Raw genomic sequence first — 19,300 nt, 5'->3', positions numbered from 1 at the left:
AGACTGGTTCTAAGCATTTAATAGCCCTGTAACCCCAGGACGTGTACAAGAAACTGTTAAGATGTGACAAAAGAACTGAATTAAAAGGCTTTCTTCCATTTGTTAACCCAGTCTTGTTTACTTGTACCTTGCAAAAGAATCCTCTCAATCAGATAAATCAGTAAAAGCAGATGTACTGAAAACATACACATTTGAAATTTTTAAAAAAACTGGTTTTTGGTGTTTAATTTTTAAAACCTTGACAGCAATTTCTTCAAAATGGTGCAAAAGATAACTGACTATCCTTAGGTTTTGTTTGGGGACTAACTTTTTTCCAACAATTTCTAAAAGAAAAGGAGACCAAAGTAAAACAGACTTTATTATTACAAGTCTTTTGTTCCAGAACTTTTATGATGATAAATTTCAAAGGATAAAAATAGTGAAAAAAAAATAGAAAAAAAAAAAAAAGTATTGCAAGTTGTTGCAAATTAGACCTCGTGTTTGGTTCTAAATTTCCTCCCCTCTCTTCTCCAGTGAAAATAGGAGGCTAATTCAGTTTCAAACCTATTTTTAATTATAATCTTTAGACTCTTTAGGAAAACAATCTTCTTAATTTTGTGGAGTTATTTATATTCTTTTTCATTAGTACAGTAAGGAAAAATACTGGTTTCTGTCTCAAGTGTCAGCATCATCTGGTGGCTGCTGCTTTAAATTACAGCCATCAACACAGTATGTATTTTAGAGTGTAAATAAATTTAGATTTGGATTAACAAGAGCCTCCATGTGCTTTCTATTTCAAGTAAAAACTGGCATATGAAACTGTACAATTATCCTACAAACAAATTAGGGTTAATTACACATTTTACAAAAAGATTCAAAACACGTTTCTCTTAAATAAAAGTTTCTGTGGTCTTAGAATGATTAGTGAGTCAGTGTACCAAATTTTCAGTGTACAGGTTTTCAAAAACATACCTATATAGTGGGTTATAGCTGCACAGTTTTTCACTGGTAGTTTTAAATTCTAGCCTCTTCAGAACTACACAATTTATCTCAGTCTATAACCTAAGATTTTAAAAAATTGTTTTTCCTCTCATCTAATACCCAACATAGATAGCTATGTCTACATGTTCTTGGCTGAATCAAAGAACAGTGTCTGAAGATAATTAAAGCTTTAAAGAAGAAATTTTTTTACTACTGAATTTCAAATCACACACACAAAATAGGTGAGAAATTCTTTTTATCATATTTAGAATCAAAATATCCCTTAAAATATTTACATTTTACAGTAAAAAGGATAGCAAAACACAAGATCATGTACAAGCTTAAGTATTCAAGTCTCTGAAAAGCCAAAAATGAAAAGGAAAATAATGGCCTACCACAAAGCTGTAGTATATGGTAATAAAGCCTTCAGTGAGTGCAGATTAAAGCAATAAACGTACTCCTTGGGCTTCTGATTCTTGGTCAAAAACTGCTCAACTAAATGATTAGTATAATCTGATTACGAAGTTGCTTGGCTTTTTGTTGCTCCTCTACAGTTTCTTTAAAAACAGTGCAATTTAAAACAAACTTACAGAGCACACATTACTCTCAAATTAGTCATTATATAAAGGACATTCACTAGAGGCAGTAAATATACTCCATAGTTAACCATATTTACCAATTGAGAAATAAAACTAAAATTTCTAAGCCTTTATTGCATATTAATAAAACAAATCTTTGAATATACAGCAATGTAAAACTTTTAAAAATATTAAATTCCTATAACTAGGGACAGTTGGTATGAAGAAGGGATGATGAGCACTGGTACAGAGCACTCTGCACCAACACACAGAATTTACTGTTCTGCAAACCACCAATAATAAAAATTTAGAAGATGGCACAATCCTAGCAGGCAATCTTATAAAGTTTTTAAGATACAACATTTAACAGTTACTTAAACATAATCTTGAAATAGCCTGCAAACTTTACCTTTTGCTTTTAGCTCTGTCAGCGTGATCCCTATCTTTGTGGTACCTATCCCTGTCCTTTTCTCCTTCTCTATGTTTACTTTTATCTCGTTCTTTGTCCTTCTCATGGTCTTCACTTTTAGGTTTATCTGGTTTCTTGTCTACATTTCTACTATCTCTGCTTGCTTTTCCATCTGCTCCTCGATCACCGTGTGATAACCGTGCCCTCTCTTTATCCTTGTGCCCCTCCTCCCTACTTTTTCTGTCTCTATCCTTGTCTTGGCTTCTGTCTCTGCGTCTATGCCTTTCAGATTCTTGCTCCCATTCTTTTTCATGTCGCTCTCTTTTCAGATGATGTGAATCACTATAAAATCTCTGGCGGTCCCCTTTAACTCTATTAAATGACCTATCCAGTTGCTGTTGGTCTTGCCTACCCCACGGGTCACTATGGCGCCTTTCTGGTCTCCGAATGTCTTTAACCTGGTAAAAATTTTGTGGGCCTATATACCTTGATGCTTGTGAAAGGGGACCCATCATACGTTGGGGTTGGCCTGGGAGATGAACAACAGGTGGCCAGGGAACCATGGGATTTTGAGCATAGCCAAACCCTGGAGGGGGGAGTAATGGAGGTGGCAAATGTGGTGGAAATCCAAACATGCTTTGTGGTGGGAAATTAGGAGGCCCTGGAAATGGGAATCCAGCGGGGCTAGACTTGAGATGCTGAAGGTTGGGCTGCTGTGGCCTCATGGGTGAAAAGTTTGCACTTGTTCTGGGGCTGGTGCTTCTGGAAGTAAAGTTGATGCTTTTAGAAGGAAATTCTGACTGACATGTATTTCCAACTTCAAAATGAGATGATGTTGTTGTTGACCCTCTTCGAAATGGGTGCACAGTTTCAATATTTTGCATTAAAATATCTTCCTGTAAGGGTTTTGCTTGTTCTGTTTGTGAATTGTGTATGTTTTCTACTGATGGTGAGTTTTGTGCAACCTTTGAATTATCACTCTGCTGAAAGCATGAGTTTTTCTCTACAGAAGACAACTTTTCCTCTACACTGATTTGTTCTGTTAAGTGCTCCTTGTTGTGTGATAGGCCAGGCGGGGTGTGTTTTTCTCCATTCCGGCAACTATCTCCATCTTTGCTTTCTGAAGTAGTAATCTGCTGACTTCGTCCTGCTGCTTGTCTAGGATCCCTTTTCAGGTTGATGAACTGTGGGGACCTTGCTGTACTCGCAACAAGATTTTCATTACAACTCACATTACCATCTATGTTTCCTTTCCCTACATTAGACCTGCACGGAGAGCTAATATTTGAAGTCCGATTATCTTGCAAATTATTCTCTTGATCTTGCAGCAGCTGTCTTTTTAATGTTCTCTCTTTACTCTCCACTGTTTCCTCTTGTTTTGACTGAATTGATAAATTTGTCAAGAATGCTTCTGTAGAAACATCTGGTGGTTTACCTCTGAGACTAAGATTCGCCAAAGGCCCTGGAGAAATGGAAGAGGACCCTACCACTGATGTTTCTTCTCCTACTACGATTGAATTATCTGTAGATTCTGTAAGATTATCTCCTTTAACTTTTATCTCCTTGGCTTCACCATCAGTTACTTCCACTTTATCTATTTTTTCTGCTTTCAGGTCGGTTTGCTCATTTATAAATGGAATTTCTTTAAGAGTGTTTTGTTCTATCACTGACTGAGCCTGCTCATAGACTTGACCAGTGGTGCCCAACAGGCTTTGAAGTATATCATCCACAGGAAGAGGTTTATTTGCTAATTCCAGAGTAGAAGGTTGATTTTCCCAGCCAATCAATACTCCAGGAAGGAATCTTAAAGGTTTCGGTGGCTCCTGTTTTGTGACCTCCATTAAAGGTTCAACTGCTATTGGAAGGTCTTCCTGAACAGTCTGCTGAGGCTTATTTCTCTGCTTGTGTAATACAGTTGTAAAAGAATTAAAAAAGTCATTTTCTTCCTCTGGTGCTTCCTCTGTAGAAACTTCTATTTTACTTTTTTTATCAGGTGGCAATGCTATTGGAACACTTTCAGGAGCCTCAGCAGTATGACTAGTACTAGCACTAGCATTATGCTGCCGCTTCAATTTTTGACGAATAATTAAGCCCAACAATAGATTAGGTCTATGCAGTTCAAGCCCTGTATAAAAATCAAAAACATTAATTAATCGTCATTTTCAATCATTACAAAAAAGGGTAAAATTTTGCATCTATAGCTTATTACAGGCTATTGAATGGGTGTCTGGCCCTGTCACACCATCCCATGAAAGCAGAATCAGTCTTTTCACTATGGTCCCACCTCCTACTTTATTTCAATCTTATTCTACTATTAAAACATATACCTACCAGGTCCATCAAAAGGCACAAGAGGATGTGGAATTTTATCTGCAGCACCCAAAGGAATAAGGTACATATCTTTAACCTGCTTCATGTTGTTCGCAGCTACTCCATATCGCTTTCTGCTACTGAAGTATGCAAACAACAAAGTATAAGAAATTTGATCTTCTTCAGTTACTGGTGTGAAGCGAACCACACAAATTTCCTATTCAAGAAAATAACAAATGGTTGTTTAAAATAACAACCTAAAGAATAGTTTGGTTTTAAATACTATTTCTCAATTAGTAATAATGTGATGATTACCAAATAACATGGTTTATTAACTTAAATACAGATGAGAACACTAAAAGGAAACAACTCTTAAGATCACTGCTGATCCACTGATGGATTTGTTTTATCTGAAAGCTTCCCATAAGAAATTGAGTATCAAGGTGATTAACGAATTTATTCAAGGTGACACAACTTGTCAGTGGCAGAGATAATACTGAAAGCCAAGTCTTTGGATATATGTACTATATCCTATTTCCAATGCTATAACCTCCACAGAGGGCTGCCTGTGCTCTTGGCACACTGGGCACTAACAGTGCCCAACACCACCTCCCCACTACACATTTATACACACAAAAATACAAATCTACCTAGTTTATAGGGACTGAATTTAGGAATAAAGAAGGCTGGCTGAAAAGACCTCAAATACACACAGACCATAAATTTTGTAAAGTCATTTATTTGGCTTACTCCAGAACTTTTTTGCAAGCCTCTGAGTTTCTTGCCTTTGTTTCAGTTAGAAAAGATATTCCTAATTTGGTATTAATTTGGTAGTGTTAGAAATGAATATTTTTTCATGAAGACATGCAGTCAAAGTGGGAGCCATATTTGCAAAATCTAAAACTGATGCAAGCTCCCAGACATATGAAGGAACTGAACTATCACTCTACCTCTTATAAAATGTCAGTCATCCAAACTGCCCTCTTGTAGATTAAATATCACCATACATACACAGATGTTCCTTGACATGATGAAGCTGCATCCTGATAAACACATCTTAAGTTGAAAATATCGCAAGGATATATTCATTGTAAGTTGGGGACTGTCCATATTAGTAACAACTATTACAGTGCTTAAATCAGTTAAAGTTGGAGGCACACTATAAAGTATTGGACAGTAATACATGGATAGCTGGAAGTGTGGTTCCGAACATGTCCAAGAGTAATACTTCCCATTTTTAATACCATGAAAAAGTTACAGCAAATAAGTGTATAATAACTTTTGTATAGTGCTTCAAAGTTTACTTGTATTCCAACACTGTATCAATTTAAATTCTAAAATTTATAATGGAAAAAAATATTCAGTTTAAGATAATCCATTTTGGATCACTCCAAAGAAAACCTAGAGCCTTCTAAAAGAGAGGCAAAACAGTAATGTTCACTTATTCAAAATTTGTTTAACAAATGCCTATAACATGCTAGGTACTATCACATCTGTTGAAGGGAAAACAATTTCTTCTAATGATTAAATTTTCCTGTGTAGTACTGTTCCATGAATTTTTAAAAAGAATGATAGAAAATATATACGAAAAAGGAAAAAAGAGAAATATTATTGTGATACAGGCTACTAATTATACCCCAGTGTCTATTCTCCTTCCTTCCTCCTATTACTACTGAGAAGTCCTCAATTTTTAGTTGGGCACATAGCTATCCAATAGATATTACATTTCCCAGCTTCCCTAGCAGCTACGTAACACTATGTGATTAAGCTCTTGACAAAGGAAGTTAAAGAAAATGAAGAGATGATTTCAAATTTTAGGTCTTGCCCTTAAAACAACTAGATAGGTATTCCTCCTCTGTTTTCATTTGGTACTGATGAGTCAGCTTTGACCATGTTTGACTAATGAGGACAACACTCTTGGAAACAGCAAAATACTAAGAAAAGAGGGACCTGGTTCCTGAATGATCCTATAGAACCACAGCCATCTATCCACACTGAATGGCCTAACAGAAGAGAAAAATAAACTTCTGTATTCTTTGAGCCATTATATTTTAGAGTCTCTTTGTTGCAACAGCTTAGCTGTGCCTTAACTAAAACAAATGTCTATAATTGAAGCAAGGCAAAATTCCAGGGTGAATCTCATTACTTACACTAAAACATTTCTTTCAAACACTGAAAAGCCACAGAGAAAGCTTAACAAGGGTGGGGGGGAGGAATGCTGGGCTGTTTGAAGCCTTAGCAAACAGTGATATGGTTCAGTGCTGTGAGGTGTATTATATAAACTTAGAATGTGTATTGGCTCCCTTCCCCAGGAAACCTAGCATCTTTGACTAAGAACTCTTGAGTGGTTTACCTTCTGAATATTTTCCCATACTGGTATAGTGAAAAAAGTTTTCCTCACCTTGGTTCCTGATGCTTTTATTTTTTCAACATAATCCCAAACTGTCTGAGGTGATATCCTGCCACCTACTTGAATACTATCTGGTAGATCCTGTGGTAAAAAACGAAAGTGATTAATATATACAGAATATCTTTATTATAATATTCATAATTCATACAAATTTAGCTCTAAGACTAATCTGAAATGGTAATAAAAACAAGTAAATAAAAAGATTGTGAAAAATGCATCAGAAAACATAATAGAATACAGGAAACAGCAATTAGGATTTACTTCAAATCCCAACTCCAAATGAATGATGCCTAAAATACATAGCAAGGTACATCATGGAACGAGTATATAGGGCATGAGGGTTTAAAACTTTCAGAGTATAATTTTCTATAATTCTAAAAATCCATCTCTGAATTCCTAACTCCACTAGTTGAACTGTTTAAGGATCACTGTTAATAAATATTTTTATTAACTGTACACTGTTAATATTAACAACTGCCCACTGCTTTCAGAAATACACATGCCAACCCAGGCCCAAAAGGGTAGAAAAGGTCACAGTACCTCTGTCAAGTATTCAGGGGAGCCAGATACTGGGTAGGCTTTGGTGACAAATTTTGCCACAGAAGGCATATTGATAAAACCTTTCCAAATGAAGTTCAATCGAGCCAGGAAGGTAGACTCAACTTCAACAGTCCCAGGCATCTCTGGACTAGAAAATGACATTCAAAAGTTAGGAGGCTATAATATACAAAAGACTGAGAATGACAAATGCTAGCGAGGATGTGGAGAAAAAGGAACCCTCCTACACTGTTTGTGGTACTGCGAAATAGTGCAGCCTTTATGGAAAATGGTATGGAGTTTCCTCAAACAACTACAGATAGATCTACCATATGACCCATCTATCCCACTGCTGGGTATATACACAGAGGAATGGAAATCATCATGCCTGTACTCCCATGTTTACTGCAGTGCTATTTACAATAGCCAAGAGTTGGAACCAGCCTAAATGCCCAACATCGGATGAGTGGATAAGGAAAATATGGTATATCTACACAGTGGAATACTACTCTGCTATAAAAAAAAAAAAAAAAAAAAGAAATACTATCATTCATAGCAACATGGACGGACTTAGAAAAAACTATATTAAGTGAAATAAGCCAGGCACAGAAAGAGAAATACCACAAGTTCTCACTTATTTGTGGGAGCTAATACAAATAAATAAGTGAATATACAAACGAATGGGGGGCAGGGTGGGGAAAGAAGACACAACAATCACAACAATTCTTTGGTTTTATTAAGAAAAACGAACAGATATGATGTTGATGGGGGAGGGGGGAGAGGGAGGGAGGAAAAGGAGGAATTGGTAAAGGGACACGAAAATCAACTATATTGTATATTGATAAATTTTTTTTAAAAAAAGCATATGCCATATAAGCCTAAATATAATTGAAATACTGAAGAAAAAAAAAAGTTAGGAGTCTAAAGATATGCTCATGAATAAATCCATTTTTGACTTAGTCATCAGTTACTTCTATTTTAGCATGTCAAGAAGCCAAAATATGTAAAGGCTATTGATAGAGTTGTTGTGTGTATGTGTATATATATATATATATATATATATATATATATATATATATATATAGATAAATAGATAGATAGATAGATTTTTTTTTTTTTTTTTTTTTTGGCACCTGGCCAATACAGGGATCAACCCTTGGAGCCTGGACCTTGGACCTTGGTGTTATCAGCACCATACCAACTGAGCTAACTAGCCAGTCAAAGAGTTTATATGTTCACTTTATAAAACTACATTCACATTTATATAGCCATGTTTTATAAAGTCATGGCTTAGGTGAACTAAGGTCCAGAGAGGTACACAACTTTTCTTTAATAACCCATCCCTTGCTTTCTGGGACCAGCATGATTTTTAAAAGTTTTAAAGCCATTTCCCCACACTCAAGTTTCTCACTCTAACCACTCAAAATAAATGAACCTTCATAGTCTCACTCTTCTATCTCAATTCTTTCAAAGTATACAAAGGTACAGTTATTTTCTTTCAGAAGAAATGTTCCTAAGAAAAGTCACTTTTCTGTTTGTTTTTTTCCCAAAACACACTTCTTTTAGTATTGCACCTTTTCATTAATAGATAATTCCATGTTCAGAAAATTGTGCTCGCATCTTGATAGATACAAAGAAATACTTGGTAGGTACTGAAGTAGTGTTATAGTCATATTAATTATACTGGGTCATTAAAAATGATATCGCCAGCCCCCTGTCTATGAAAGTGCTGTTATTTTAAAATTTTTGGAACTCAAAATACACTTTTTTTTGTGTGTGTGTGTGGGGGGGGGGGGGGGGGGCGCGGCTGGCCAGTATAGGGATCCAAACCCTTGACCTTGGTGTTATTAGCACTACACTCTACCAAATGAACTAATCAGCCAGCTCACAAAATACATTTTTCTCTTTTATTGATTATACATATCAGTGGGGTACAGAATTATCAATATGTGTACAACATGTAATAATCAACTCAGGATAATTAGCACATTCATCATTACAAAATGTAATCATTCTGTGTGTCCATTAACCAATTTCTCCCTAACTCCCCTTCCCCTCCCTCTTTCACACATCTAGTGAATAGAGTTCTATTCTCTTCTTCTGGAAGTTCAACATAAATTGTGATTGTTCTTTCTCTCTTTCTTAGCTCCTACTTGTGACTGAGGCTATGCAGTATTTCTCTACCTGTGCCTGGCTTATTTCACTTAATATAATTTTCTCCAAGTTTATACATGTTGCTATGAATACCAGAATTTCAGTACTTTTTATAGCTGAGTAATATTCCATTGTGTATATACACTACACTTTTCCTTATCCAGTCATCTGTCAATGGACATTTAGGTTGGTTCTAACTCTGGGCTATTGTAAATAGAGCTGCAATAAATATCGGAGTGCAGGTATCCCTTCGACATGATGATTTCCATTCTTTGAGTGAGAATGCAGGATCATATGGCAGTTCCATCTGTAGTTGTTTGGGAAACTGCCATACCGTTTTCCATAAAGGCTGTACTAATTTACAGGCCCACCAACAGTGTAGAAGGGGTTTCCCCTTTCTCCACATCCTCGCATTTGCTATTCTCTTTTTGATAATATCCAGTCTAACTGGGTTGAGATGATATCTCAAGCATGGTTCTGATTTGCATTATCCTGATGATTACATTTTGTCATGTACATGCTGGCCATTTGTATGTCTTCCTTTGAGAAATGTCTAGTCAGCTCCTTTGCCTTTTTTTTTTTTTTTTTTTTTTTTTTTTTTTTTTGTCGTTTTTTCGTGACCGGCACTCAGCCAGTGAGTGCACTGGTCATTCTCATATAGGATCCGAACCCGCGGCGGGAGCGTCGCCGTGCTCCCAGCGCAGCACTCTACCGAGTGCGCCACGGGCTCGGCCCCATTTTTTAATGATTATTTGCTTTCTCACTGTTAAGCTGTTTGAGTTCCTTATATATTCTAGATATTAACTGTCAGATATATAGTTTGCAAATATTTTCTCCCATTCTGTGGTTGTCTTTTCACTGTTGTTTCCTTCGCTGTGCAGAAGCTTCTTAATTTGATATAGTCCCATTTGTTTATTTTGTTGTTGTTGTTGCCTATGCTTTTGAGGTCTTACTCAGTCTTTGGGCAACAATTCTAAACATTTTCTGATCAATTTTCATTGTGCTCCTCATGCAAAATGTAAAGGGTATGTTAAGGAGCTCCTGTCACCCTAAGGACAGCAGGGTATAAACTAAACTAGTCCATGAAGCCAAAGCAGATATTGCCCTCCTCACCTAAAGTCCAGTTACTTTATAAAATCCTCTGAAGTAATGAATTGCAACCAGTTATACATAAAATATGAAAACGTTAACTATGTTCCCAGTACTTGGAAGTAGAGAAAGTTGAGCTACTACCAGAGAGAAAAATGTTTTGGATAAATGATCAAACACCCATGTGGAGTGCACCCACCCTGAATGTGACACAGATGGGCATCAAGGCTGCCTTCTCTTGGTCTCCCTCTTTCTTCCCCTCCCTCTCTTAGGATACCAACAAACTTCTTTATTCTTTCCCACCACTCCCCTCCCGATCCCCCCACTTCCTTTTCCTCACTATTTGGCAGCCTCCTTCTGAATCTAATTAACTAACAGCCCAAGCTAAAGAGAGAAAAGGAAGTGGGGAGGGTGCGGTTGTTAGGGTTGTTATTGAAAGACATTGTGTTACTCCTGGAATTTTATTGATTTTCATATAGTTGTTTTAAAAATCTTTTGTTCCTTCCTTTCCCTTTTATAGTCTGTCTTCAATGTTTGTTGGTTTTTGAGGCGGTAAGATATAGTTTCTTTCTCTTTCTCATTTGCATATCTGCTCTACCAGGGAGTTTTGTTCTTTCTTGTGTTTCATGGTGGTGATTATTGTTTTTTGGATTCCAGATGCAGGACTTCTTTGAGGATTTCTTGCAGTGCTGGTCATGTGGTGGTGACTCCTGCAGTTTTTGTTTGTCTGGGGAAATATACTATTTCTCCTTCATTTTTGAAAGACAGCTATGCTGGGTGTAGTATTCTTGGCTGGCAGTTTTATTTTTCTTTTAGCACTATGAATATATCATTCCATTCTCTTCTGGATTGTAAGGTTTCTGCTGAAAAATCTGCTGTGAGTTGATAATGGGGACTCCCTCATAGGTGACTTGATACTCTTCTCTTGCTATTTTTAGGATTCTCTTTGTCTTTGACTTTTCACAAGTTGACTACAATGTGTCTTGGAGAGGACCTTTTTGGATTGAATCTGTTTGCAGATCTCTGCGCCTCTTGGATCTGAGTATCTCTCCCAATACTTGGAAAGTTTCCCATAGGATTTCAATGTCTTTTCCTTTCTCCTCCCCTTCCACAACACCCATAATTCAGATATTTGTGCACCTGAGGTTGTCTGATAGCCCTAATAGATTTTCTTCATTTTTAAAATTTTTTTTCTTTTTTTCCCTCTGCCTGGGTTATTTCAAAAAGACTGTCTTCACCATCAGAAATTCTTTCTTCTGCTTGCTCTAGCCTGCTGCTCAAACTCTCAGAAGCATTTTTTATTTCACTGAATGAATTTGTCAGTTCCTGGAGTTCTGCAACATTCTTTTATAATGTATCTACCTCTTTGTAAATTTCCTCCTTCCTATTCTGGATAGTTTTTCTCATTTAATTTTGTTGTCTGAGTCTTCCTGTATCTCACTGAGTTTCCTTAAGCTAGATTGTTGCTCAAAATTCCTTTTCACTCATTTCAAAGGTTTCCTGCTGTTTGGGGTCTGGTACTTGAGAATTACTGTGTTCCTCTGGTGGTATCATATTTTCTTATTTTTTTATTTCTAGTATCCCTATGACGATGTCTGGTCATCTAGTGAAGCAACTGCTGCTTCTATTACTCTGCAGTGGGACTTTTGAGAAGAGAGACTACCTCCTGTAAACGTGTTTTATATTGACCACTGGGTAGGGTATTTTAGTTTTGGTTCCAGATAGATGCAGTAGGTAGAGTCCATGTGGGTACCCCAGCCATATCTGGTACTGGAGTTGTCTGTGTGTGCCTCTGTGGCACAGGCACTGGGGCAGCCAGTGGTACCTTGCTGATGTGAGTGACACTGTGTTGGATTGATGATGTATGTAGGTAACATCTCAAATTCTTGGGAGAAGTGCCTGGGTGCCCTGTAGCTCATTGGCTGAAGTGGTTGACCCTTGGCAGACTTGTTGGCACTTTGGCTAGTATCCTGGACCCTGATAGGTGCACTGCGGTGTACTGAAGCTCCTTAGCTTGAATGGACAACCCCGGGCAGGGTTTCTCTTTCCTCTTTCCTTCAGGCAGAGGTTTCTCTTGGGTCCTTGGTTCTCCATCTTTCCTGCTAGCTAGTAAAAGGCAGGAACACCTGGGTCTTGGTGAGGTGGAGCTGGTGGTCGCCAGGCTGGGAGTCAGTGGGGAGTGAGACAGACTATTGTGTAGGGAGAAACACAGCAGTGCTCTGGGGCCAGGCAGTGGTGATGGCAGTAGCCAAGAGGTCATGCTTCCCTCTGTGGTTCAGGAGCTGGACTGCCAAGGGCAGAGCTGCTGAGCTGTTTCTCAGGAAGTGGGCAAGGCCACTAAGTGGGGCTGCATCTAGCCACTTCTTGAGGGAACCCATCTAGACACTTCTTGTGTGGTGGGTGGAGCTGCTAGGCAAGCCTGCAGTGAAGTGACCAGTCCAGCCACTGGGCAATGGGCGGAGCCCCTACACCAGCCTGCAGTGAAGTGACCCATCCAGCTGCTTCTGCACAGTGGGCAAGGTGCTGGACCCCCAGTGACTCTTCTGTTTTTGTAGACTTCCAAGTATAATTTGGCAAAGATCTACAATGATTACTATAAAAATTGTAACTGAGAGAAAATTACCGTGGAGCAGGAGAGAATGTTGACTTTGGAGATTCTTGTTTCTCCTCTTCAAAGAATTCAGAAGACAAAATATTTGAGGTTGAAGATAACGCATCTGCTATACTTTCTGCTTCATTGTCTGAATGCTTACGAGCTACTCCAACAACAACTTTCACTTTTTTTGGAGAAAGATCATCTACAGGTGGTGCCATTCGACCTAAAGCCAGAAGACACCAAAATAAACCATTACTGTTAACTGAAATTTTTATAACTTGATCCATTTTCACTTTCTGAACTTATTCTTCAGTTTCCCTGATTCAAGTGTTGAGTAACCATACATTTCCCAGTATAATATCTATCATTATTTCTCATAATGAGTTATATTACACTTATATTTAAGAATCAACAAGGAATATACCAATTTTCTCTCTATCATCAACCTTCTTCTACATGTAGAAACCTAAGCTTCTCTGAAATACAATTCATAGCGTACTTTGCAGGGATCTATCTGTAATATATCTAATTTCCCTTTCAAGTCATTTTACAAATATTATCTCCTAAATATAATTCATATCATGAATAAATATGGACTAGATGGTATAATTCATCTAATTGATGTGAAAAATTAGGAAAAAAGAATGGTAAGCAACACATACAAGCTAAAATGAAAATGTTATATAACCAGAACCTAAAATAGGTTTCTCAATTCCCTGACTAATGATTTTTTAACTAAACTACACCAAATTTCAAGTCATAAGAAGTAACTCAAAGAATTGAGGAAAACAAATCTGAATCCTACTTTGTGTTATATATAGCAGTAGTTCATGACTATAAATGCCTAGTGCAGGGCTACTTTGTTAATAAAACATGAAAAAATCAGTAAAGTTTAGAAAATGACATTGGTTTTAGATTATAGCATCAAAAAGAAAAAAAAAATCACTCAACCTTTCTAAAAATAGGTCAAGTCTAGTAGTATTTAACAAATGTTCTTCCCTTAGAATACTGAGTTGTGTTAAAGGTGTTTTACGCCTCCAAAACCTCAGTAATTCCACAGGCCTCAGGGTAGAGGGTAGGTGTGAGGGTGGGAATTGGGTTGAAGGGATGAGAAATTCATATGTTAAAAACATAAACTTCAGAGAAAAATTCAGGTTCTGTCAATGACAAAAAAAAAAGTTCGTGTGTGCTACCATTAAATTTGTGTGTGTGTATGTACCTGTGTGCATTTTTTTATATATAAATAACTGGAACTAAAGTTTCATAAAATTATACTTACCTTTATAAGTGCAATTCACAGTAACATTTTTATTGTTTTGTTTGCTTTGAAATGCTGGTCACTACTTATTAAACTGATTTGACTACTACTACTGAGTCACAATCTGAAGTTTAAAAAGCAATAACTATAACAGATACTCTAAAATGTAATCCGTAAATATCTCTTCAGCCTAATCATGTGTACCTCCCTCCTCTACTTGAATTCAGTTCAAGCTCATGCCAGTATCTACTCGTCTTCCCCTCTCTTTTTGCAGAAACACTTCTCAACCTCCATGTCTTGGCTTAAATGTCAATTCCTGAGCCACACCTTTCCTAAACCCCAAGTCTAGACTACGTCTTCTTGCTAAATACACTTATAATAACTGCACTTCTGTAACTTAAATAATCACTTCCTTGTCATTACCACTAAACTACAGTTTCTCTTAAAAACTGGTCAATATCAGACTTTTTCATCTGCACCCAGTGAAGTACCTGACAAGAAGCAGAAGCTTAATAAGTATTTATTGAATGAATAACCAAGACAAGAATACAAAAGGTAATTTTTGACCAAAAGACTCAAAATAGCCAACAAATAAAGGAGAAGAACAAAGTCAGAGGACTGACACTACCCAACTTCAAGTCTTACTATGAAGCTAAAGTAATCAAGACACTGTGGTACTGGCAAAAGAATAACAGATTAATGCAACAGAACAAAGAACCCAGAAAGAGACTCACAAATACAGTTACCCAACCTTTGACAATAGAGTAAAGATAGTGTTTTCAACAAATGGTGCTAAAACAACTAGACATCCACTTGCAAAAAAACGAATCTAGACACAGACCTTCTATCCTTTCAAAAAAATTAACTCAAAATGGATCAAAAATCTACATGTAAAAATGTAAAACTATAAAACTCCTAGAAGATAACACAGGAGAGAACCTAGATAACTTGGGTATGATAATTACTTTTTAGATATAATAATACAGGCATGATCCACAAAAGAAAGAATTAATAAGCTGGATTCCACTAAAATTAAAAACTTCTGCTCTGCAAAAGACATTATCAAGAGAATGAGAATACAAGCCACAGACTGGGAAAAAGTATTTGCAAAGACATATCTGATAAAGGACTGTGATCCGATATATACAAAGAACTCTAAAGTACTATAATAAGAAAACAACCTGATTGGCCAAAGACTTTAACAGGCATCTCACCAAATTAGATATAGATAGCAAATAAGTTTATGAAAAGATGCTCCACATGTCATCAGGGAAATGCAAAGCAGAATGGGAAACCACTACACACCTACTAAAATGGCCAAAATCCAGAACACTGTCAACATCGAAGGCTGGCAAAGATCTGGAACAACAGGAAATCTCATTCACTGCTGGTGAAAATTCAAAGTGGTACTGTCATTTTGGAAGATAGTTTAGTGGTTTCTTACAAAAATAAACATACTTTTGCTCTATGATCCAGCAATTAGGAGTTAAAAACTTATATTCACAAAAAAACCTACACATGGATGTTTACAGCAGTTTTATTCACAAATGCCAAAACTTAGAAGCAACCATTATGTCCTCCAGTAGGTGAATGGATAAATAAACTGTGGTATATCCAGACAATGGAGTATTATTCGGTGCTAAAAAGAAATGAGCTATCAAGTCATGAAAAGATATGGAGGAACCTTAAATGCACATTACTAAGTGAAACAAGACAATATAAAAATGCTACATACTCAATGATTCCAATCATATGATATGCAGGAAAAGGAAAAACTATGGAGCCAGTATAAAGATAAGTGACTGGCAGAGGCTGGCAGGGGTAGTAAAGGGAGGGATAAACAGAAAGAGCACAGAAAAATTTTAGGGCAGTGAAAATACTCTATATACTATAATGTTGGATTCATGTCATTATGCATTTGTTCAAATTCATAGAATACACAAGAACAAGAGTAAACCCCTAATACAGACTATGGGCTTTGGGTGATTATGATGTGTCAATGCAGATTCATCAATTGTAACATTTGTACCACTCTGGTGGGGGACATTTATAATAGGGAAGACTATCCATATGTGGGGGAAGAGGATACATGGGAAATTTCTGTACTTTCCTCTCAATTTTGCTGTGAACCTAAAATTGCTCTAAAGAAGTAAAGTCTTTTTAAAAAAGTAATTTCTGATTTGTTTTATGATATATATAATAATAATAAAATATGAATGCTATTTTATTACTTCACTTGGTAAATGACAGTACCATCACAACGACCCACAATTTCTAATGTTCATTCTAATGGTTAAATTCTTGTCATTTGATCCTGGCAATGGTTGATAAATTCAGATCATATGTAATAAAATTAATTCTAGATGGTAAACAGCACTACAGTATCAAACTGTACCTCCACCCTGAAAACCAGTCACACAAAAATGTGCTATTGCTCAAAGAAAGTGGGCAGGTACCTCACCACCAATACTGGAAAAAAAACACACTTAAATTATGAACACTAGTACACAAGTGTCCTCCTTTCACAATGAATGAAACATTTTAGGAAGAAAAATTTCCAATTACCTATGCAAATTTTGCAGTTAAGATCAAAAAGATGCTGTCTGTGTTGACTAGTGGTATCTTTAGACATGGAGTCAATCTCCTCTTTTTGTTTGTCAGATCCTTCTGGTTTCTCCAATGGCTTACTGGCTGTAGGTTCCTAACATAAGTGAGAGTGAGAGTAAAAATTAGTTTTAGTTGATAAAATTTGATCTCAAGTATGAAATTATATTTTTCCAAAATGAAATTATTCCATTCATATTTTGTTTTTTATTATTCCTTAAAAGAGAAATGCTGGCTATTAATTATAATTTAATATAGAGCAAAAACTCAAACAGTCCTCATTCTTCATGTCTTCTAACAAGATTTCAAATTATTTCCTGTTATTTAAAAATAAGAAAAGCTGCACCAGCTTTCAAATTACAGTCTGCCTAAAAAGCACCTACATATTTCCAAGCCTACTAAGGAATTCACTAAGTCAAAGCACCCCAGGAATCTACATTACAACAAGTATTTAGCAGGTACCCATAATGCAGACAGTCTTCACACTAAGAGAAATGATACTCTAAATACTCCCCCAAAAAACATTAAACCAATAAAATAGGCAAAAATATCTTTTCTGAATCTTTGTGTTTTGAGCTTTAAAACATGACATATCTATCATCTTTACCTGAATCTCCATGGCTGCTTCCTGTTCTTTTATTGGAGCATCACTCTCAATTTCTATTTCACCTTTATGAGTTATTTTTGTGATTGGTCGTCTTTCCACTTCTCTCTGCTCTTTCTCAATCATCTCGATGGTCTGACAGAAAATATTTTAAAAGAAATACTTAATTTAAAATATGTATTTCCACATGTATACTTTAAATAAGAAGAGCTTCCCTAAAAATAAATCACCACAGGTGATTTTCAATCTTTAGGTAGTCTCCCATACAACAAACATATACTGAATGCTTATAAACCGGTACTTCAAAAAGTATATGGAAAAACTGAATTAAAAGATAATATGGGGCCAGCCCGTGGCTCACTCGGGAGAGTGTGGTGCTGATAACACCAAGGCCACGGGTTCGGATCCTATATAGGGATGGCTGGTTAGCTCACTGGCTGAGCGTGGTGCTGACAACACCAAGTCAAGGGTTAAGAGCCCCTTACCAGTCATCTTAAAAAAAAAAAAAAAAAAAAAGATAATATGAATCCTTCCATGAGCATTTCGAAGACCCCTTGTATATACCAGAGACTGTTTTAAGTGTTAGGGTTACATGAATTATATGAATTTGACCCCATATGTCAGCCATGAGAAGTTCACATGTACATTATGACAGGAGGCAATTGAAGTGCAATGTAATTTGCAAAGTGGTGAAACATGATATTTATATTCGAAATCTGCTTGCTTATTTAGTACGTTTTAGCAGCTGCCACAAGGAAAAGAAGCACTATCTAGCTCTTAGATTCCTAATTTGATGTTCTAACATCTCCCACAATAGCAGTTTATTCAAATGCCAAAAATGATCCCTATTAGTGTCTCCTAACTGAGCCTACTTAGTAACACTGATAACTCAGTTGAACAAGCTCAGCAACAAAACATACAAATTAAGCAAGTACAGCAAGAAGTAATAAAATGTAGCTGGGAATGAAATGAAGTAAGGAGTGCAAAAATGGTTCTGTTCATTTATCTCACCTTTGTAAGTGTAAATAATCCTTCAAAAAAAAAAAAATCAGGTATGTGGCCTAAAGAAAGAACAACATGATCTCTGATACAGATGAAACCTGCAGCCTTAACTTCAAAGCAGAAGAGAGGTATGTGCATATTAGGGATATAAATGGAAAGAAGAGGAGGTAATACTATTTTCAAAATAAAAGAGAAATTATAAAGGGTGAAAGTAAATAAGTATAATACATCAAATCAAGGCCTCTTGAGCTTCAAACTATATCTGGCATAGATCTACACAGAATTTTACTGCCTATGATGCAAGTAAGTATTATGGACAAAAGAATCAGGTAAATCTTGTAGAGTTCATCACAAAGAAATGATAAATTTTTGTGAGGATGAATATGCTAATTACCCTAATCTGATCATCACACATGGTGTGTGTGTGTATGTGTATATATATGTATTGAAATATAATTCTGTATCCCATAAACATGTACAACTTATACATGTCAATTAAAAAATAAATTTAAAAAAGATACTAAACATACAATATTTCTATGAATATGAACATTTGCACATCGTAATTCGGATCAGGTTTTATCAATAAGGAATTGTCAACTTGCACAAATTTAGATTCTGACCTAATTCATCTGTCTCTACATATTCACAATACCTTCAAACTGTGCTTCTAAAACTAAAAGTACAGATGTGATTAAGAAAAGATGCAACTATTTTCCCATTCTTCTGATTTACAAAATATAACAATGAAACACAAGGTAATTCTGTAATTTGATAATCTGAGGAAAT

At 36.2% G+C, this 19,300-nt stretch overlaps 1 protein-coding gene across 2 annotated transcripts in view; it reads right to left on the bottom strand.

The window, feature by feature from the left end:
- Positions 1–1,277: 1,277 nt before the first annotated feature.
- Positions 1,278–19,300, bottom strand: part of PHF3 (PHD finger protein 3) — a 76,921-nt gene continuing 58,898 nt past the window's right edge. For both annotated transcript variants that reach the window (XM_063097008.1, XM_063097010.1), the window contains 7 exons: positions 17,513–17,644; positions 16,867–17,002; positions 13,071–13,266; positions 7,208–7,355; positions 6,659–6,748; positions 4,279–4,474; positions 1,278–4,072 (listed from right to left, as the gene is read on the bottom strand). In XM_063097008.1, coding sequence (XP_062953078.1) covers positions 1,944–4,072; positions 4,279–4,474; positions 6,659–6,748; positions 7,208–7,355; positions 13,071–13,266; positions 16,867–17,002; positions 17,513–17,644 — 3,027 coding nt within the window. In that variant the 3' untranslated portion in view covers positions 1,278–1,943. The remainder of the gene's footprint in view (positions 4,073–4,278; positions 4,475–6,658; positions 6,749–7,207; positions 7,356–13,070; positions 13,267–16,866; positions 17,003–17,512; positions 17,645–19,300) is intronic.

Source organism: Cynocephalus volans, chromosome 5 (genome assembly GCF_027409185.1).
Source record: "Cynocephalus volans isolate mCynVol1 chromosome 5, mCynVol1.pri, whole genome shotgun sequence".
NCBI classification, from domain to species: Eukaryota; Metazoa; Chordata; class Mammalia; order Dermoptera; family Cynocephalidae; genus Cynocephalus; species Cynocephalus volans.
The sequence above is the reverse complement of the archived record's forward strand: the minus strand, read 5'-3'. Positions and strand labels throughout refer to the sequence as shown.